General features: G+C 32.8%; 1 protein-coding gene across 1 annotated transcript in view; it reads left to right on the top strand.

The window, feature by feature from the left end:
• Positions 1-23,442, top strand: part of Eys (eyes shut homolog) — a 1,581,889-nt gene that overhangs the window by 789,067 nt on the left and 769,380 nt on the right. The window contains 2 exon segments of the mRNA XM_071613805.1: positions 1,957-2,152; positions 3,450-5,225. Coding sequence (XP_071469906.1) covers positions 1,957-2,152; positions 3,450-5,225 — 1,972 coding nt within the window.

Here is a 23,442-nt window from a genome sequence, read left to right on the forward strand (position 1 = left end):
TGTAATGGAGATTTAATAAGGAAGAATAGAGGAATGTCTCTAGGATGAATCGCATTTGCAGGCTTTGAGGTGTATATATCATACATAAATGTATTAACATCAAATATTTGTATCTCACATTTGTAATGACATTGAATAAATGTATTAACACACATATACATGCATAAATATATATATTTATTATACATACACTTATATATATGTATCTACATATATAGATATATATGCATATATACATACATAGAGAGATGTCAAACAATTAAAATCTACTTGAAGGATATTAAATAAATAAATAGATATATGTGTATATATATGTGTATATATATATGTATTTATATATGTTTGATGAGATGCTTATTGTTAATACTTGGGGAATAGGGAATAGAATGGGATATTTGGAATCAAGCCTGAAATTCAGAAAATAAAATCAATTTTGAGAGCAAACCTTATGAGCAGCACTTGATGGATAAGAGACTCAGCCCACCAATGTGTGCATATAATAGAGGAAGGAGAAAGTATGGTTTCCTGTCTGCTAGACTCAAATGTCCTTCTACTGAGCATTTGAATCACCTAATTCTACACGTTCTGGTCTAATGCATGTCAAAAACACATGAGGTTCTTAGGTAACTTGTTGATTATCACCTAACTCTGTGGTAGTGATTCCTCATGGTGGTTAATAATGGCTTTTGATTAGGATTCGAGAAAAAAGATCTGACCAGGACCACACAAGCATTTATGAGCCATGTAATAGTCATATCTTCACTGTAAACTAGTACAGATGCATTCTGGTCTTACCCTGATTTCATGTGTATTTTAATTAATCTATGAAGTCTTTCCATGCTACAGCTTAGCCTTGAGGAAAGCGTAAATCTTTTGGTTATTAAAGTATAAAATCATATTCCTTTTTTTGTGTTGTTGTTGTTTCTTATATTGCTTCCAGATTCATTCTTGACTATTTTTTACATGTTAGACTTTTTAATGCAATTTTCTAACATCACGAATCCTTTGACCTTTATAGAAACTTTTAGTTATAAGCTGAAAGTGAACACAGAATATAAACTACAAAGCAAAAAAGAATATATGTCTAAAACAAGACCTAAGATTTGTGAAAAGTAAATACATTCGACAAATGTTATAGCAGTAAATTGGGGAAATCTATTGGCTATATCTTCAGTATTGGGAAATAAACGTATAGTTGTATTTTAAAATCATTTCAAAATCTGTGTTTAATTAAAGATCAAAACGCTTCAAATAATATAACTATGTTTTTTTTTATTTTTTAATATAACTATGTTTTAACTCTACTTTTTAGAGAGAATCTCCTTGATCCATTTGCATTTATTTATGCATGCATAAAAGTTCTCTTTGCAATATGCTTCAATCAATTGCTTTCTATGGAAATTATTTTATAAGGATAGGACAGAAATAGGCTATTCATGTCAAACTAAAATATACAAGCCAATTTCTTCTATAAGCCAGTACAAAGTAAAATTATTTGAACATCACAAAAAAATGTTTTCAATTATCTATTTTAAATATGATATTCTTATTGGCTTTCAACTAAATATGACCTTTAGAGAAAAGGGTTTATAATTTATTATATCGCTTTTATATCCATACTGAAAATCAAAGTACAAATTTTTCAGGGGAAAAAATATTCCCAAAGCAAATATAAGGGAGTATTATGACTTGAAATTAAAGGAACTAAAAACAAATTTAGACATTTAATTGAGTATATCTCAAATTTGAAAGAATTAACTAATTTTGAAATATGGATAAATTTTACTATGAAGATTTCATTTTTAAGTAAAATAAGGTGAATGATTTGCACTATTTAATGTAAGCATAAAAATGCAAAATGGACCTGAAAATAAACTTTAAAAAAAAAAAAAAAAACTCCTCATAGGAACAAAGAAACTTTGAGCTTAATTTAATTATGGTGATTACCTTTTGCAGAGTTGCTCCACTGCGCTTCCTTGTGGTGATGAAATAAGCAGCATCACCAGTTCACCTCTCATCTCCCCAAGCATCTCTCCAACCATTTTTACACAAATATATACAGTGCCTCCTTCTGAGATCTTGTTCAGTATCTTCCCATCTGCAAGGGCTACAAAAATATGGACCATAATGAATACTTATCCAGGCAATGAAGGTAAGTAGAAGTAAATAAAATATGAAGTTGAATTTGAAAAAGTTTTATATTGAAAACCTATTTTCTAAGTTTTTATTTCTCAATTATTCAATTTTTTCCCAAGATATAGATTTTGTAAGGGTGCAAAATTTAGAATTCTTGTTAGTTACACATCCTGTTTTAAATTTTAAAAATATTGTTATTCTTTGCCAAAAAGTACTATTTGGGGAAGGGGGTAACTGAAAAAAAAAAGTCAACAATCTTTATTCTGATGTGTAAATTTTGGTGAATAACTGGACTCTAATTCTAGCACATTTGTTTTAAATATCAGTAAATCTTTTTGAAAAGGGCCTTGTACTACTTATCTCATTATGTCTTCATTTAATGTCCTGTGAATTATTATATGTAGATTTATATTCAATAATTTCTTTGAAAACTCTCAGAAACAAAAAGTGTTTATTTTTCTATTTTGAAGAATGTTAACAACTTGAGCCTCCTGATATGTGCTATGATTTAACAGTAAGTCAAATGATGTCATTTTATAAACAGTAGAATGTATGTTCAATTCCAAATTCACTCTCCATATAGAAAGTGTTACTCAGAATGATTAGTTAGAATTACAGTCCTTAATAAGATATTTTTTGTTTATGAAAGTTTCTTTGAATACTGTTGTACATTCTAAAAAGAAAGTATCTTTTTCTATTTTTGTTTATATAATTTATGTTATTTAAAAATATTTTTTTAGTTGTGGTTGGATACAATACCTGTATTTTATTTATTTTTTTGTGGTGCTGAGGATTGAACTCAGTGACTTGCATGTGGTAGGCGAGCACTCTACCTCTGAGCCACAACCCCAGCTCCTGATTTATGTTCATTTAAAGAATTAAGTAAAAATAGAGTGTTATCAAATGTAAAAAAAAAAAAAATTACTATTTAGAAATTAAAACAAAATTTTGAATATTTCTAACAAAATAGTTCAAATATTCATCAGTTCTATCCATGATAAAGAATTTTAGTTTTTAGTTTAATAATTTAAAGGAGTCAATTGGTTGAAAATGGCAATTTCATGTAACACCATTGTTCTATTTAGACCTTCCCATGGAATGTAAATAATAACAGACTTTACATTTATGCAGTTTGTGAAGTCACTAAACTTCTTCATACACTTTTATTAGAAATGTGATTTACAGAGCCAAATCTGTCTGCATATAATAGGTGTGAGGTGGCAGTGCAATTTGCTAAAGATTCAGCCTGAGGCCAAAGTTATTCAATTTTAACTCACTTTTCTGATTTCTTTTTTGCCTTTTCCTTTCTAAAGCTCCAAAACACAGAGATATTTTCAAGCATGATGTTCCTACAACCACTGGTTTGGCAGCATTAAGTATTGGCATAGCTTTTGAAAGCTACTTACTCAAAGAACTGATTTCCACTAGAGAGCTTTCAGCAAAACAGAGTCTTCTTTCTTCCACAGATGTTTCCTCTTCTCAGTTTCTGAATTTTGGTGTTCATGATCCAGCACAAATTGTCCGGGGCAAAACATCTGCATCACATATGCCTATTCAAACTTCAGCAGCTACACAAGCATTCTTTTTTTCTCATCAGGGAGCAAGGACCCCATTTATCATCTCTTCCTTAATGACAGATTTTATTTTTCCCACATCATCTTCATTATTTGAGGACTATCACACTGTTGCCTTTTCTGCTGCCACAATGAGTTCAGTAATTAGTAGCATTCCAGGAGCTGATATTAAGTTAAACAGGCACTCATTACTTTCCCATGGATTCCTGCTCACAACTGCTTCCACAAGTGCACCTCCAATTGTCTCTAGGAGGGCTCAAGAGGATATTGAAGAATATTCAGCTGTTTCCTTAATTTCAAGAAGAAAGCACTGGAGATTGCTGAGTCCCTCAATGTCTCCCATTTTTCCTGCTAAGATAATTATATCTAAACAGGTAGCCATCTTAAACTCATCAACTCTCTGCCAATTTAGTACGCAAACTCCCATTCCCAGTGAATATCGGGTTATTACTGAAAAATCTAGCAACCAGAGACTCACAAACATCAAATCACAGGCTGCTGATTCTTTAAGTGAATTAAGCCAAACATGTGCAACATGTTCTATGACTGAAATAAAATCCTCTCATGAATTCTCAGATCAGGTTTTGCATAGTAAACAGTCCCACTTTTATGAGACATTCTGGATGAACTCAGCGATATTAGCCAGCTGGTATGCACTAATGGGAACTCAAACTATCACTTCTGGGCATTCGTTTTCTCCTCATACTGAAATAATACCATCAGTGGCATTCACAGAACTGTCATCTTTGTTTCCATCTAAAAAGAGTGCAAAAAGAACAATTTTATTTTCATCCTTGGAAGAATCCATTACCCTATCAAGTAATTTAGATGTTAATTTATGTTCAAATGAGACTTGTTTATCCATTGTATCTTCCCAAACTATGTCTTCAGACTTGATGTATTCTGATTTGACTTCAAAACTGACTACTGATGATCTGTCAGTATCAGAAGACATTCTTAAACTATCAAGATTAGGAAAATACAGTGTAACTATGAGTCCCACCGAGGCACTAAATCAAGACAATTTATTGGACATGAAAGAGGGTAAAGTGTCTCATCAACTGTTCAAACTTCACACAAGTGTTACCTCTCTAGATTTTGAATTAAACTTACAACGATATTCAGATGTAACTTTCAAGATGTATTCAGAAATCACACATTCAAATGACCTCAAAAACAATCAACCACTATATGCAAACTCACTATCTTACTTTGCAGAAGTAACTCCTAGTGTTGGGTTTTATATGGTGACAGCAACTCAACCTCTTCCAATACAGACCTCTTTACCCATGTCTCTAATTAGACCAGATTGGCCATATTATGTGGATTACCTGACCTTAACACCTGATTTAAAGGAAGAGATCAGGACTTCTTCAGAATGGTCAAAATGGGAACTTCATCCTAGTGTGCATGACCAAGAACCTCCTGCTGCAGGTCAGATTCTTTCCATCACTAGATCACTTACTTCATCATCACTGGAGTCCTTCCCAGCGACTCAACAACTGATGATTTCTGGTGAGTTTCTCAGTTTCTGTTCAGTAAACTTAAAAATTAGTTTCTTTTCTAGAGAAAAGAAAGCATGTCATGGTCACCAGGTGCTCTAAACAGCTTCATTGTGATCAGGGCAGCAGCCAGTTCAATGGAGATGGCACCTGCTGCTGTACCCAACACAGATGGTTATTCTTTATGCACTGCCACAAAGGCTACCAGATCAATACAGGAGTTTGTGGGAGATGGCTAGACTGCTGGCAAGCAATCAGAAAGTGAACTAGTTCAATTCATTACAACACAGCTTTCAAAGTTTTGGAATAACTTTTATTATTCTCATTTCTTGAAATAGCTTCTTTATAGATGGAACACAATATAACATACTTTTCTAACATTATCCTTGGGACTGGTTACTTTTAATGAGAAAACTAAAAAAAAAAAAAAAAAAACAACAAGGGAACTTCATTGAGTGACCATATTAAATTTTAAAGCTATTAGTCTTTCATTGTATATTAGTCTGTACATATGTTAAATTAATACCCTTTATTAAACAAGAACATTATACAAAAATTGAAGGAGATAATATCTCATGTGAATTTGAATTCAAATTTTTGAATAATTAACAAGTCCATTTTCTTAGGTAAATTTCTCACTTTCAAGCACTTTTGAAATCACTAATGTCCTCTCCCTTTGTAATCACTGACAAATTGGTAAAGGTTGCTAAAGAAAAATGTTTAAAAAACTTTAATTATTAGAAAAATGGAATTAATAATTTAAAGAAATTCTGTCTTTTAGAATTTTAAGTGTTAAATTGTGGCAGCAAAGTTAAAAAATAAGAATAATAAGTAAGAAATTTATATTTTCCTTTTTTATTTACATATAACAGCAGAATGCATTACAACTATTATTACATATACAGAGCTCAATTTTTCATATCTCTGGTTGTATACATAGTATACTCACACCAATTCGTGTCCTCGTACATGTACTTTGGATAATAATGATCATCACATATATGTATGTGGGGTGGTGGTAGTACATTTCTGCTTTAGAAGAAACTTATGGTACTTAAAACACTTCAGGTGTGTAATTTAGAGCTAGCAACTTAGTAATGTGAAAGATCAAATCATTGATGGGTTCAATATCAGGATATTTTTATAAAGTTTAAAAAAATAATTTCATAAATTTAATTACAAATTTAAATGTAGTATTCTCCCTGTTATAAGACAATAGCTTGTGGCTTAACTATTTTGGCTCACCTAGAATACCTAACATGTTGTTTATCACAGGTAAGATTCTTAGTAAATGCAGCTGAGTTAAAATTTCTCCTCTCAAACAATTCACCCCATAGTTACCCCTGGGGAATAATCACAACACAAATTAACTACAAAGAAATAAAACACTAAGTTTTCCTTATGAACATAACCTTGCCACTTTTCATCACTTCCCTCTACTTGTAAGGATTGATAGTTTTGACCTCATTCAAATCTCCTGGTCTTCTTCCAGTTTGACTCCTTCATAATCAATTTAGACACAATAATCAATAAATTACAAGTAGTTTTCTGGCCTTCTTCAATATGTTCATCCACTGGCTTATCGGGGTCACATCAGGGAATTGATAAACCATTCCAATTGGATTTTGGGGAAAAGATTAACAGAGGGATTATTTACAAATATATAGTTAGAATTAAAAAAAAACAACAACAACAAAAAAAAAAAAACAGGGAGGGATAGTATGGATCTGAAGGGATTAAAATGGCAGATCACCATTATCAACACTGAGCCTGAAGGGACAGAGAAAAGAGCAGGACATAGAACCTGAAAAAAAAAATAAAAAAACATAAAATATGGGACACAGTCCGTCAAAGGTGAATTAAATAGGCAGGAGACAGAGATACATAAGCAACTTGATTCTCCTGTTTCATTTAGTTTGTTCATGGTGTTTCATATCGACCAAATCCATTCAGTTGCTGGAGGGTAAGGTCAGGTATCTAAGTTGATCTCCATTGTTTAGAGGATATCATGGACAAAGGCAGAAAGAAGATCTAGAGGAACAAATGTTAATACCCTGAACTAATATTTGTTAATTCCCAGTCTATTTTCTCAGCACTCGTGAAAATGGATTATTCTACTAAATTTCATATGTTTTTCCTCAACTGGGCCCTTAATTCTTCTAGGCAATCCTTAATTAATTTTAAGCAAACTTCATAAAATATTCCTCACAGTGAGTATTTCAGTTTTTTCCTAATCTATACTAACATAAATACCATAACTATCTTACTTGTTTAGCAAATAAATTATTCCTAGCTTCTTAGCTGACAAATATCATGCAGTCTTATTTCCAGACTCAACCATAAATTTAACTAGCAACTTTGAAAGGGAAATAGTAAGGCTTGGTTATACAATAGTACCCGAGCCATGTGCTTAGAAGGCCATCTATTCTTTATCCATAGAATCACATTAACACTTGGATGTAATTAACACTTGGATATAATTCATTTGATGATACATATGTGGATCAAATGTGGATCAATTTCTAGGATATTTATTATTTTCTATTAATCTATTTCTTTATTTTACCCAGTATCAAACTATCTTGATTACTGTTATTTTCTTCTTTAAAAGTTATTTTTAAAAACTTAGGTGCAGATATTTTTGTAGTACTAACCTGTATCATAGGTGATCTTTTGTATAGATTCCTCATCAGTTATACAAATATCAGGTAAAACTGGACATTGTCACTACTACTTCTGGTGGGACAGCTAAATCTCCTTCAAAATCTCTGAATATCTCTAAATCTGGGTTGGCAAACTAAAGGCCTTTGGACCAAATCTTGCCAAGGAACTGTTTCTATAAATAAAGATGAATTAACACAACCATGCCCATTTGCTTATGTATTTTGTAAAGCTGCTTTTCTACTTAATGGCAGAAGTGAGTAGGTATGAAGACTATGTAGCCTGAGAAGCCTAAAATATTTATTGTCTGGCAATTTACAGAAAGCATTTGCCAAACTCTATTCTAAACATCTTCATGGGATTAATATTTAATCAAAGTAATGGCTAGGAAAAAAAAAACTACCTAAGTATGTGTATTTTCCTTTATATGTATTCCTGGATTATCTTTTGATATTTTTTCTAACCAAGTCAGTGTATAGAGATAATTCTATAGCATTCCTTTTCATAATCTCTTTTTTGCAATTTACTTTATACATAAATAAAATGAGAAATATTTCTAAAATATTATGGTATTGGTGCTGAAACAGACTGGTACCCCCACGCAAAAGACCCCATCACCATAATTAAGCTTTTCTTCTTATCAAAATGATTTTTACAAAGTATATCATCAGTATTTCACCGTTTTGCAGAGAGCTCAATGCGGTTTGACACTTCCTTTTTCTTGTAAATGCCAGGTTTGCAGACAAAAAGTGTGAAACCTTTGTGGAGCCTAAGAATATGGAACAAAGAATAATGGTCATGTTCCCACTGTCATATAACCACTAATCTAACCACTAAATCTAAAAGAATGTCCAGACTCAGGGTCCAGAGATTGTTAAGCATTAGTAAGCCCCTCTGAATGGCTGCAGTTTAAATAAGCCTGCTTCCTGAAAATTCCTCAGGTATCCAGCCTCATGTGTTCTACATCAGTTCTGTACTTTATTTTTAGTACATATAAGTGTCTAGAAATATTTTGTTTTAATGTTAATTTCATAGTTAACCCTAAGTATGGTAATACATTCTTGATGAAAAAAAAATTGAGGCCATGTAGAGAGGCACATGCCTATAATTACAGCGACATGGGAGGCTGAGGCAGGAGAATCCCAAGTTTGAGGTCAGCCTCAGCAACTTAGAAAATCCCTAAGTAACTTAATGAGACCCTGTCTCAAAATAAAAGAAAATAAATAGAGCTGGGAATATAGCTCCGTGGATAGCTTCCCTGGATTCAATCCACAGTACAATAAAATAAAATAAAATAAAATAAAATAAATAAAAGAACTTTTGAGCATTTAACACTATAATTCAACTCTATAAATATCTCGAGATATCTTGATATGTGATGGGGATTGTTTCCAAACCCCTGACAATACCAAAATCAGTCAATGCTCAAGTTAAATCTGAGATTGCAGAACTAGCCAGTTGTATGGAAGGTCAAGTACATAATTGCCTTTCAGAAGTTTGTAATAAAATTGAAGACAGCAAATTTAAAAGTAAACATAAGTTTGAAATATTTTTTAAAACTTATGCAATGACTATATTTGTACATTATTTTTTGTAAACATGAACAATATAGAAATATACTTTACATATGTAAGCAATGTATTTATTCTTTATCACATATTCATTAAGAAAAGACAGTGTGTTTGGTCTAACTGGGAAACTTCTCAACAATAGACAATGGTTAGTCACATGTGCTAAATTAAAACTTAGTAAATTCCCTAAAAATATATATATTTTCCCACTGAGCTGTATATTCAATATCAGTTTCTCTTAAAGTTATTTCTATTACATTTTCTTGTGTGGTTTCTATAACAGTGAAAAGATCAATTTTTCAAACTTTAAATACATCACTAGTCATATTAGTAAGAAAACATCATTTGTTATTATTTCCACTATGATGACTTAAAAGATGTACAGTAGATTTGAAACTATAAACTAATCTATTAGAGTCACTACAAATCATTAATTTTAAAGTGAAGCTAAAATATGAAAATTATAGATTCTTATTGAAATATGTATTCCTAATTAACTTTGAAAATATAAATTTAATTATTGCCTCATTTTTGTAAACTGCGTGAGATGTGATCCTCTCAAGCATAAAATTGAAACCAGCACTGTGTTAAAAAAAAAAAAAACTGATCTTATGGTAAAAAAAAGATTTCTGAATTGTTCTTTCTTGTTGTATTCCTAATATCTTACTCAAAATAGCATCACAATCTATACTTAATTGTACAGTTGCATGAAAAGATTAATAGTTAAGTCATTAAAACATATAGCTGGAAATGATTTTTTTTAAAGTATGGTATCTTTTATGTGGAAAAAGATGAAATAGGATATAGTAGAATGGGCCATAGTGCTAAAATCTTGCAGAGTTTCCATGACACTGCCAAAATATAAAACATGTGCAATTGATGAAGGGAGATAAGTGAATGTTGTTAAAGTGAGAGATGAGTGCTGCAATTTCCTTGCTATATGCTATATTCATATTAGAAAAATGTTTGAAGTAACAATCCCATCATTCTGGGCTCCCTTGCTATGGTGGATCCCCCACTTTGTGTTGGGCTATTCAGGGAGGGAAAAAAAATGTCACTCCAAACAACCTCTTGAGATTAGCAAAGGGAGGAATGTGGAGGTAATTTTGTCAACATGTTTCTTTGAGTTTGTGTACCCTTTGAAATGTATGATTGCTTTCTCTGTAACATAGTGACAGCTCTATTAAATTGATTCTAAGTTGTCTTTCTCAACTGTCTTGTAATGGGGACCAGTCAGTATGAGTTAGTTTAATGAATGACACAAATGAAGTTTAAAAGGAAAGGGACAGGTTCTAGCAGTTCAACATTATTTTCCTGTAGCAACATGACTCTAGTTTTTTTTTTTTTTTTTTTTTTTTTTTTTAATCAGAAATTTGGGAGGAAAATAGGAGAGAGCAACCAGAGCTTCCTCATCCAAATATTCTCCATTAGCAATGGAGACCAAATGTGGCACAAAAACAAATATTTTCTATGAGTCCTATTTATTCCATTCTTAGTTGTTTAAGATTTTGAATTTAAAAAACAATTTCATAAAAGTCTAGCAAATGACACAATGTTGTTTTATCCCCAAAATAAGACAAAATAAGATTTTTTAATATTGTAAGTTATCACATAATTTGATACAAATTTTGACAGTCAATTTACAGTTTGCTAAGAGTGTTTTTCCATTTTTTTTTTCTGAAGGGATGTGTATCACTTCCTAATCTCTTGGACATTTATTAATTTTCTTCCAACATGTCAAAGTACAAATAGCTCACAACATGCAATGTCATTCTTTAAATACTTTTTAAAGTTTAACTGATATCTAAAATTTTGTATATATTAATGGGAACCATATGCTGTTTCAAAACACATTTATATTGTGTATTGTTCAAATCATAGTAAACATATGTATTGCCTCAAAATCCTTTCTTCTAGATTAAAACAATGTAGCCCACTATCATCATCAGTATTGACCCTATTGTGCAATACTGTGCCAGGACTCCTATCTAGTATCCATCTATCAACTTCCTCATGGCCTCTCATCCTCAGCTTCTATGAGACCCTTTTTTTTTTAGATTACACACATATAAACATGATCATATGATATTTATCTTTCTGTGCCTTGCTGTTCACTTAAGATAATGACCAACAGTTTCATCCATGTTGTTACAAACAACAGAATGTCACCATTTTCATGATAGAATCATTCCATTGTGTATATGTGCCTTTTTTTGTTTATCCAGTCATCAGCTGTGAGACACTTAGGTTGTTTTCATTTCTAGCTGTATGTATAGCATGGCAACTAACATAGGAAATCAGATGCCCCTTTGACATTCTGATTTCATTTTCCTCGAGTTTATACATAATGCAATTCCTGTAACATATATTAGTTCTATTTCTTTTATTTTCTGAGGAAATTTCAAACTGCTTTTCACAATGGTTGTAGTACACATATTTTCTTCAACAATCTGCAAGGATTCTCCTTGCAGTCATTCTCAATGCTGAAAAAAGTAATTTCATTAAACACATCAGCAAGTCAAAATGCCTTATCTTTACATATTTTTACATTACATTTATATTTATTTTTTAAATAATTTTATTAGTTGTTGTTGGACCTTTATTTATTTATTTATATGTGGTGCTGAGAATCGAACCCAGTGCCTCATGCCTGCTAGGCAAGTGCGCTACCATTGAGCCACAATCGCAGCCCTACATTTATATTCCTTAATAAGGAGAATTGCATTAAGTGTCTTAGTTCATTTTTACTGCTATATCACATAACAGGTAATTTACAAAGAATAGAAATTTGTCACTACTGGAGGTCAAGAGTCTAAGATCAACCTACCAGAGATTCTGTGTCTAAAGACCCAGTCCTTATAGATGCACCTTCTAGATGTCCTCATGTTTAGGAAGAGTAGGAGGGACAGAACTCACATAGTCAAGCTTATTCCTATCTGATTCAGTGTGGCCCTTACGTTCTAATACCCTCCTGCAAGTCTAATACTCTTGCACTGGGAATTAAGTTCCAAAATGAATTTTTGAGGGGGCACAAATATTTAAATCATGGTGTTAAGTAAACCAAAACTCAAACTATGGCTTCTTACAACTATACAGAAAAAAATGTTTTTAAAAGGTAAAATTCTCTGAAGATCACAAAAATACCAAAATGGAGATATGATTTCTTATTTTGCATCCCCTTAATATATAGAACACTAAATTAATGTGAACATATTGTAAAAAAAAGTTCAAATAGAACAATACTTAGAACTATCTATCTATCTATCTAATCTATCTATCTATCTATCTATTTATCTATTTATTTATTTGTTGGTGCTAGAGATCAAACCCAGAGCCTCTTGTGTGCTATGTGATTGCCTTAACATCACAGCAGAATTCACACCACAGCCCAATCAATTCATTTCTTTTTTGGGGAGAGGGAGGGGGCTACCAGGGATTGAACTCAAGAGCACTCTACCACTGAGCCACATCCCCAGGTCTATTTTGTATCTTTTTTAGAAACAGGGTCTCACTGAGTTTCTTAGCACCTTGCCATTGCCAAGGCTGGCTTTGAATTTGTGATCCTCCTGCGTCAGCCTCTGAGCCCCTGGATTACAGGTGTGCACCACAGGGCCTGGCACAATCAATTTATTTTAAAGTGCAAGAATATAAACAAGGAAATGTTGAATAGGAAGGGAAATGTGAGAAGTTATGTGTTTATATAATATACTAATATAAATTGTAATTAAATTATTCTATTGTTGTGTAAATCCAGATTTAAATATATAAATAGGTAGTCCGTATATGCATATTATATACAAAATTACCAAAAGAAAGATATTTTGAGTTCATAGAAAAAGATTTTGATATTAACTAAATCATGTTGATGAACTATTATATTGAAAATGTTTCCTCTGCACATTACACCAGAATAAATTCTATCAAAATTAGCCAGAAAAAATTGTAGAATAAACATTAAAATATCTTCAAGAAAAAAAAATAAGTTTTCTGATCTCTAAATCAAAATGTTTAAGCCTAAAAACAAGCGAAATATCAGAAATGAAATGTTGATGGCATGTACATTTTGTGGCAGAAAAATTGAAATGATTACCTTTCTAAGTAAAATAATGATTATGAATGTAGCTAAAGAGCTAAATATATATATATATATATATATATATATATACACACACACATACATATATATATATATATATACATATATATATATATATATATATATATATATATATATATATATATATATGTATATATATATTCCTGTAGCTAAAGAGCTAAGTGTATATATTTTTACACTTAGCTCTTTAGCTACAGGAAGAAATATATTGATATTTTGCTTCCTAAGGTATAAATATGATTACTAAGTACTCTTTCAATTCAAAGAAAAAATGACATCTTGAACAATAAAACAATTTACAAATGAATTATAAACAGTAAAAGTTTATTAACAATCATAAAAATCAATTCAAAATATCACATTTAAGATTAAATAGATTTAACCCATCACTTGCATTTTTTTTCTTATTATAATATTATGAATTGGTAAAGATATGGGAAGGCACTTCACTCTGTGGAAAAGTAAACTGGTACATCTTTCTGAAGGATTGTGCAATAACAGGGATTTCAAGTTTTAAAATATCATGATTTTAATCCTAGAAAATTATTATTGATATTCCCCAAAATGTTATGTTGTTAAAAGAATAATTACTTAGAAAAAGCTCCATTCTAAAATGATGACTGTATTAAATAAATTTTGATGTATAAAATTGCTTCCTTTATATTAATCAATAAAAATGGTAAACCATGTATGCAACATATTTGTGAGTACATGCACACTGCATATATCTATATCTTAGATTCTTCAAAACATTTTCATTGCCTTTAATATTTATTTTCTAAAAATGATGTTGTTTATATACATTTTATAATCTGAAAACATTGTTTTTGAATATAAGGTTATAATGATCAAGAAAATTTCAGAAAGTGTTTGCCTATTTTATTCACATTAGATGAAAATAATGGTGCTTTTACAAGAATATTGAGAAATATAGTTATGTAGAAAATCATGCCAAATCATTGCATCATGATAGTTACAGGAAATCAAATTTAAAAATTATTTATATATATATATATATATATATATATATATATATATATATATATATATTGCATGAAGTACATGTATACATATCTATGTTCAAATATGAGATCCCTAGTTTTTTAAAAAATGAATCATTAGGTTTATGTTGAAATCATTATTATATTTATGCAGCTTTCTTATAATAAAAGTATGAGAAAATGGAATGGAATTAATTGCATTGTTTTGTTCAGTAAGTAGATTCTCATTGGTTGTTTTCTGACAGACACCAAACATCTCTGTAATTGTTTCTGCATTTTACATGCTTGATTGTTTAATTTGTACCAAAACTGTTCAGATATGAATTATATCTTCTTAAACCAATCACACTTTTTTAAACTCTATTTTGTATTATATGTTTATATCCTAAGGTTTTTGAACTTCTCATTATAATACTTGCATTTTATAAAGCAACATATATGGAGACAGAGTATTTCTTCCTGAGAAAACTATTGCATGTCAAAGGAGATGTCCAAACTAAAAAAAAAAAAAAAAACACTTCCTATGATAACTGCCCAGCTTGCTTTTCTACAGAAAAAGCAATTCAACTCGGCACCCTCTTCTTGTAGGCAAGGAAGTATTTGCATAGATGACAGAGGCTTTTGTGACAGTATTTAATAGTCACTTTTGTTCTAATTTTCTGGGGATACATATAATTAATCCTATTTAGAACTGACACAGTAATAAACACTCTTGATGTTCCTATGGTTGAAATTGTATCTGCTGAAATTTAGCACATATGAGAAATAAAATTAGATCCAAAATTCAGACATTTTCTTTCCTGTATATCTCCCAGTATTTTTCTCAAAAAAAAAAAAATGAATGTCCCATGCTTTTTCTGTTGTGCTAGTTAGCAGTATTCAAGAGCTCTCATTACTTGTATTTCATTCCCACTGGTCATTGAAAGGAATAGTATTGTTGACACTATAAACAATATACAGCAGAGTGAATGTGATAGTTTACAAATACAAATCATAATACAAAACTTTTCATACAGATTACATTAGTGTTTTCAATATACTTTAAAATATATTCAAAATACTTTCATCTTCATTGCCAAATACCCACCTCAGCAGTATGTAACCTTGGAAAAATTAATAGCATAGACCAAGATTGTCAAATTATAGCCTCCAGGCCAAATCGAGTGCAACACCTGTTTTTGTAAAGACAGTTTTACTGAAATACAACTATGCCTATTCATTTACATTCTGCCTATGGCTGATTTCATACAACAACAAACTTAAATCATTGCAACAGAGGTCATATAGTTTACAAAGCCCAGAAATACTTACTGTCTTGTTCTTTATAGAAAAAGCTTTCCAACATCTGGCATATCTATGTATGTGAGTTCTTATAGTCCTCAGTTTGGTTTCTGTATCAGCCATTGATGGACTCCCAGAAGTTCAGATTTCAGATCTGCATAGTCCTATTGTGCTGTCTCGAATCACACTGTCCTTGTCTTCTATACCACTCTGGTGGAGACTTGGCATATACACATAAACAGTGGTAGACACTCATTATCTGCTCTTTATGAAGTCCTCACATCTATGTCCAAAGCTGGCTTCAGGGGTGTGTGACCTCTGTAGTCACACAGGACCTCATGTTCAGAAAGACCCCACAATTGCTGGAGTCATGGTGTGTGGGAGTTCAGTGTGACTCAAAGCAAGTGCAAGTTCAGGTGTTATAAAAGCCACTAGCTTTCACAAAGCAGTGTATTATAATGTACACATGTCAAGTAGTAAAATAAAAGCTCTTGAGTTAGTTTTTGTTAATGTTTCTGCTATTTGTATTAAGAATTAAGTTCATGTACCAACTATGAACTATGAATTATGTAATATTGATGTTTCCTTCTAAGCATTAACTTCCCTTATATTTTCTATGGAAGCTGGCATTACCCAGTGTAAAGAAGAATGTTAACATTTATGCTAATAATTGAAAATTTTATTTTTTTTCTCTTGGAATAACATTAAACTGCAAATAAAAAGACTGAAAAGTTGAGAGAAAGGCTGTGGAAAGAGAAAACAATACTTTATATCACAGTACTTGTAATAACACATATTTTTTTTTTTGAGCAAGTGGCCCTGCATTTTCATTTTGCACTTGGTTTGACAAATTATGTGTGTAGCCCTGTCTATAGCTCAAGTGCTCTATAGTTTTCTTCCCACCTCCAATAACAGACACTTATCCTGCAAACCTCCTCCTGGGCTGCAGATCTCTAAACAGTTAGAATCCTCTGGGATTTGTTTTTGGACATTTTTCCTTCTCATTTTTATTCCCACACATTCTCTATTCTTTTTTTCTCAGTTCTCATTCTTCTATTTCACAATTTATCTTTGGATCCTCTCACTCACTGCATTTTGTCTACTGGTGGTAGGCTGGATGAGTGACATGTATTCTTTACACAGTGCCCTCAGTTATGCCCCAGTCACCACTGAGAGAGGGGTTCATATGTTAGTCTGCAGAAGTGATGACATCATCAGCACTAGTTTGCTTCTATGACCAGCATCCCAAGAAGCAATGGTCCTAGTGTGTGGGAGGCCATCCTCACAAGTGATTTGGGTTACCTCCCTGGCTGGGTGAGAGGCGCTTAGACACAGCTGTGTCAGAGCTTTCCCCAACCTTCTCCAGGTCCGAGGGGTTGTCGGCGCAGAGGTATGTCTGGCCACTGCCCCGAAGACCCAATCATCACCCCTGATCTTGGGATGCTGCCCCCCTTAACCTTCATTGGATGGGATTTTCCCCGGAATTTTTGTTCCCCAATAAAAGTTCACTCCATGGCGTGTTCTCTCTCTCGCTAGCCTCTTTAGTAAACCTCGCTACCGCATTAGGTGGCTGGAGGCTGGAGCTAGGAGGAGCTGTCCTGGAGCTGGTTTTAAAGATAATTAGAGTCTTGTCTTTAATTTAAAACTCCCTAGCATCTTGTTCACAGTTCGAACCTTCTTTAATGAAGCCAGTGCTGGTCGCTGGACAGACTGGTGTACATGAAAGAAAGCAATTTTTACAGATAACACCAACATGTTCTGGTTCCTAGTGTGCATATGAGAAAGCCAATGTCCTTCAAGATCATATGTATCTAAACATTCCAGCCCAAGCTTGCTCTTGTTCGCTAAACATCGTGAGGTTTTGGGAAAAAGAAGATGGGGGGAGTTTATAAGTATGGTTCTACTTTCCAATTTTTCTTTAAAGATGATACACCAGTTCATCAGAATGCCTATTCTGGACCCAATTCAGGTTTTATTTCTTATAGGGGAACTTTTGCAAAGAAAGCTTTATTTTTCCCTTTCTATTTTCTTTTATAGAACACTGTGCATAACACAATGATGCTTTGTCTTTATCCATTTCTTGCTTTTCTCTTAGCTTCCTCAGCAGTATTTGGGCTCTTTACAGACATGAACTACATGGTAAAAGACATAATGCCTTATCCAAAGGCTTGCTGTAATGATAGAGTTCCAGGAAGGACTGTGAAACACCTATCTTAAAAATGATGACAATAACCCATTAACTTAATATAGCTTAGGGAGCCTTAGCACAGAAGCTGCTCTGAACACAACAGTATAAGCTGTGCATGTGTGAAGCCTGGGCATGGGCAAGTGCAGAACAACTGAGACTGAGAAAATGAACAAGGTCAAAGTATTTAACCCCTAAGGAAGAAGTAGGATAGCTCAGTAAATAGTGAGCTCGAGAAATAATCAGCTTAATCATGGCTAGTGTGCCAGAGTGGATAATGTCTTGATACCAGGAAACTCTACGCAGCTAGTGAGACATGTAAAGGCAGAAGACATGATTTATTTATAGGTAATCGTTATGTATAGGGCTTGAATCCAAGTGTCCAGGCATCAAGATTTGTTTTGAAAATAGTTGTTCTTGAGCAAGGATTCAGCACAGCAGAATTGCAGGACTGATATTGGATTGCATGAGTCTGAGAACAAGAACAGGCATTCCCTGTGTTACTTGGAAGACCTGTGCCAAGGCCCAGTCCCATGAAAGGTCAGGAATGAAATAAGGCTCATGGAGGACAGTGAGGAAATTAATGAAGAAATAGCACAGAGACATACTCAGCAGCCATCTCTGGGTACTCAGGTAACACAGGCTCAGTTCTTTGTTTAAAGGACTTACACCAATAGCAACTGTGGCTTATTATTTTATTAACTGACTTAGGCTTTGAGATCTGGTCTCTGCACAGATTTAAGGATGAGAAATTTATCTTGGTTGAGGTCACTCCACTAGCAACTGCTTGAGATGTTACTGGAATTTGAGTTGGATAGTTCTAGATATTGATTTTTCTTCATACATAAGGTTCAGTGATGGAATGAAGTTCTGCTTATTCTCATGTTCTCTAGCTTTCACTGGTTCTTATGCTGGGGCACATATTGCCCAGGTCTTTCAATGAATGAAACCTCTCATTGTAGGAATTAAGGGAGCCTAGTAAAGGATCAGGGAATACAAAGGTATAGAGGTCAAATCTGGAGTAAAGATCTGAGACCTTGTCTTTTGTTAATGGGAGGGGCCAACACAGCCAATTCTGTTGGTAAGGAGAAGTACTTACCTTTCTACAGGCATGTTTTCTCAATTCTATTTATTCTTGTCAGTCATATGTACGTAAGAAATTAATGGAAAAGTATTTTGGTTGCCTTTCAAACTATTTATTTATTTAAAATTTTAAAAATATTTTATTTTTGCATTATAATTATACATAATAGTGGGTTTCATTGTAACATATTCATACATGCACATAATATAATTTGATCAATTTCACTCCCCAGCACTTGCCCTTTCACCCCTCTACCCCTTTCCCAACCCCCTTATTCTGATTGATCTCCTTTTGTTTTTATGAGATCCCCTATTTTTCTTTTCTTTCTTCTCTCTACTGTTCACATTTGAGAGAAATCATGTAGACCTTGGCTCTCTGTGTCTGGTTTATTTTCTTTAACATGATCTTCATCAGTTCTGTCCATGTAACATCAAATGACATAAAACTCCATTGTGTATATATACTACATTTTTGTTATCCATTCACCTGTTGACAAACATTAGGTTGGTCCATTAATTGGCTATTTGTGTGCTGCTATAAATCTGGATATGCATGTATTACTCTAGTAAACACAGGTAGGTATAGGTCTCTATAGTATGCTGACTTTGGTTCTTTGCATAGTTACTAAGGTTAAGGTCTCTGACATTTTCATTTTGGTATGTTAAGATCTCTGACATTTTCATTTTGGCTGGTATGGCCATCACTTAATTTATTGTCATAAATTGTAAAGTCCAAGTCCATATATGTTAGACACTCAAGTAGCCTGAGATAAGCTATTTAATGCTTGTAAATAAAAATATTTGAGTAGCATCATTTGCTAGAAGAGGATAAACAAGTTATATGATATTACAGCAAATACCAAGAGACATAATGCTTAAAATTTAAATGAACCAATATTCAGAAATAACCAATATATTGTTAGAGACAAGAGAATGTTTATAAGGGATTCCAGCTCTGGGTTGACAATGGTAAATAAACTTTGTGGGAAGTTTCTTGTTCATAGTTTTACCTTTGTGTGTGTACTTGTATTTATACCCAGGCATTCTTTAAGAGTTTCCTCAAAAACAGTTCAGAGACAGAGGGCCATCAGTGTCAAAATCTCTTGATTTTGCAAATACACAACCCAAGCTATTTCTTTAATGAGAGAGGGTTCACTGTCAAGGTCCTCAACACATCAGTCCATAAACGTCAACACACAAACAAAACAGAAGATAAAACTGGGTACTCACTCATGTTCATAACCAATGAGAAGATAACTTAGCTTACAACTCTTGTCTTCTGGAACATATGGTGGTTCCATTCCTAATGTCCTTGAGGAATATTGATTTCCATAGTAGTTGTACTAATCTACAATACCACCAAGAGTGTGTAAGTGTCCCTTTTTTTCCTTCTATTTATATTTGAAGCATATGATGCACTATGACAAGCTATCACTTTTATAAACATCAATCAGCAATGTTTTGAGATGTTATTTAATGTCAATAACATAAAATTGGCAGTGTCATTAAGTATAATAGTAGTTAGCATAACTTTTTCTTTTTTAATATCCATATTTTCCTTGTCATCAGAATTTATTGAGGGTACACGTCCTGGATTCTATTTATGGAACAAATCATACAATAGTAAGTAAAATAGCCCCTGCCATCCTGAAGCTTAATTTATAGTGGAGAGAGATAGATAATAATTACTAAGCATAATAAGTCTGTATTCCTACACAATTTGATTTATATGAATTTGTAATACATATATATGTATACACACACACACACACATATATATATATATGATAGGGAAAGAGATATATGAGAAAGAGAAACTGTGATAAACTATATGGATAAAAGAAAAAAGTATCGGTAGAGTGAGTTGAGGGGTGGCATAATTTCTGGGCTGATCAGTGAGAGACAACAGCGTGCTCTTTGAGGAAACCAACTGGAAGGGGATGAGAACTAGCTGTACAACTTTGGAGAGAAAGAATATACCACAAAGAGCCCTGTCTATACTGTGTTAAGGGAGGCTTGTGTTTGACATTTTTTTAAGAGAGTAGAACAGGCAGTGTGGAAGAGATCAGGGCACTTTCAGAGGATGAAGATATATAATGGTGAAAGGAGAGCAAAATCATAACTCTAATAAGAAGTTTAGGCCAATTTAGTTCTGGTCTTTTATTCTGAGTGCAACAAAGAATTGTTATAGGAGTTGAGCAATGAAGTGAAATCATCTATGTGACCACACTGCTGCACAGCTGAGGTAGATCAGTGGGTGGGGATGGCACAGGCACAGCAAGGATGAAAGCCAAGATGCCAATGTCCTATCTAGCTAAGATGTGACCATGGCTCAGTCCAGTCTGTCCACAGTGAAGGCTTGAGGAATGGTCTGTTTCTGAATAGTCTTTGAAGGTCAAGTCAGGAGGATTTGCTAATATATTTGATTATTTTTATTTAGTTTAATAATCAGTTATGAATAGAGAAATATCACCTAAAGACAAAAAAAAAGTAAATTAGGCAAAAGAATTTTTACAGACATGCTTCAAAAAGGCTTATAAGAAATTTTATCAGCTATACAACTGTGCCTAACAACAGCTATGATAAAGTATAAAAGTCTGACAATTTTATAATGGCATTCTTGATTATGACCCCAAGGCATAGAAAGACACTCTGACTTCTGCATCTGCTAAAAATGAATGAGTCATGTTCAGGCTGAAATAGATGGTTAGTGATAGGTTTTATAGTCATTTGTGGAAAGTTGTTTGTGCCTTCATGTTGAATTGAGAATTTGTCTCTTAATGAAATGTTTCATAACCTTAGCAATATTCTTATCACGATTTTAGCTAGAATACTCCATAGGGGTGTGTGTGTGTGTGTATGTGCGCGCGCGCGTGTGAATATGTGTCTGTGTGTGTAGTACTTCTTTGTGTGTTTCCACACAACTGGAAGTTGATATATAGTGGAGAAACTTAATGATACAATATGAGCTATTGATAGAGAGCTGATGATATATTAGAAAATACAGAACTAGAAAATGATAGAAAGGAATAAAGCTGATGCTCAAGAAATGAGATTTGATTATATAGAAGCTGAAACTTGATAATCATGACACAAATGCTGGAATTATAAACATATTTGATGAAAAACTTAATTTCCTAGTGCTGCCACAACAAAGCAACATAAACTATTTACTTTAAATAACAAAGATTTATTGTGTCACAATTTGAGAGCCCAGAAGTCTGGAAACAACATCAGCTCCCTCTAACACCTGAGAAGGAGGACCTTCCTGCCTCCCCTAGCTTCTAGGGGTGGCTCTTTCCTTGACATTCCTTGGTTTGCAACTACATCACTCCAGTTTCTTTCTTTTTTTTTTTTGTTTCATGAATTTTCCCTGTCTGTCTTTATGTCATCTTCTTATATGGATACAATCATATTTGATTAAGGCCCTGCCCTACTCTGCACAATCTCATCTTAGGTCATTACACCTCTAATTAGTGACATCTCTAATTCTAAATAACATCACATTCTGAGGTACTGGGAGTTAGGATTTCAACACAGTTTTGTTGGAAGGAGACACAATCCAATCCAAATCACACACACCCCCACATATTACATAACTAAAATAATTATCTTACAGATTAATCTATAGCTTTCTTCTAAAGACAAATTTTGGAGCATGAGGTTCATTTATCACAAAAGCAACTGCTTATAATATTTAATTTTCTTATTCAAAATGGTTTGGGAACTTAAACAACAGATAAATATGATTTTACATAAAATTCATGGAAAATATATAAAGTACCAAAGTGTATTAATATTTTTAAATGCTATTTTATATTAATATTGTTAAATGTGTTTCCCCCAAATTATCGAAGTGGAATCAAGTAAATAATAAAACATTCTCAATATGTTCTCTGATTATAATTTTTTGTTTTGTCAAAATTTTAAGTGAGTTAACTTGTCTTAATCTCAATTTTCTCATCTGAAAATATGACTTTTCAGCTCATTTTTTATCTCTAACATTCTGCATACCTATGGTTGTTCATATATTTATTATCAAGTAGCCTTTTACCCCAGAATAATGGATGTGAAACACATTTCAAAAGAACACTTAAGAAGTGTGCTATCACCAAGCCTTAGTGCTACTACAGGAGATTGTGACAGAACTCTCTTTTCAGATTATGTTTTGCAGGCCTTTCAGTGGCCAAACAGGTGTGGTATAAACACACTAAGCAAAAGTTGGTTCAGAGTCCTTGTATAATTAACATGCTATTCATCTAGATTTTTTTAAGTCCCAAGTTGTTCAATTTCATTATCTGGGAAGATAGCAGAAGCTGGAAAATTGAATG

Source organism: Marmota flaviventris, chromosome 6, assembly GCF_047511675.1.
Source record: "Marmota flaviventris isolate mMarFla1 chromosome 6, mMarFla1.hap1, whole genome shotgun sequence".
Taxonomy (NCBI): domain Eukaryota; kingdom Metazoa; phylum Chordata; class Mammalia; order Rodentia; family Sciuridae; genus Marmota; species Marmota flaviventris.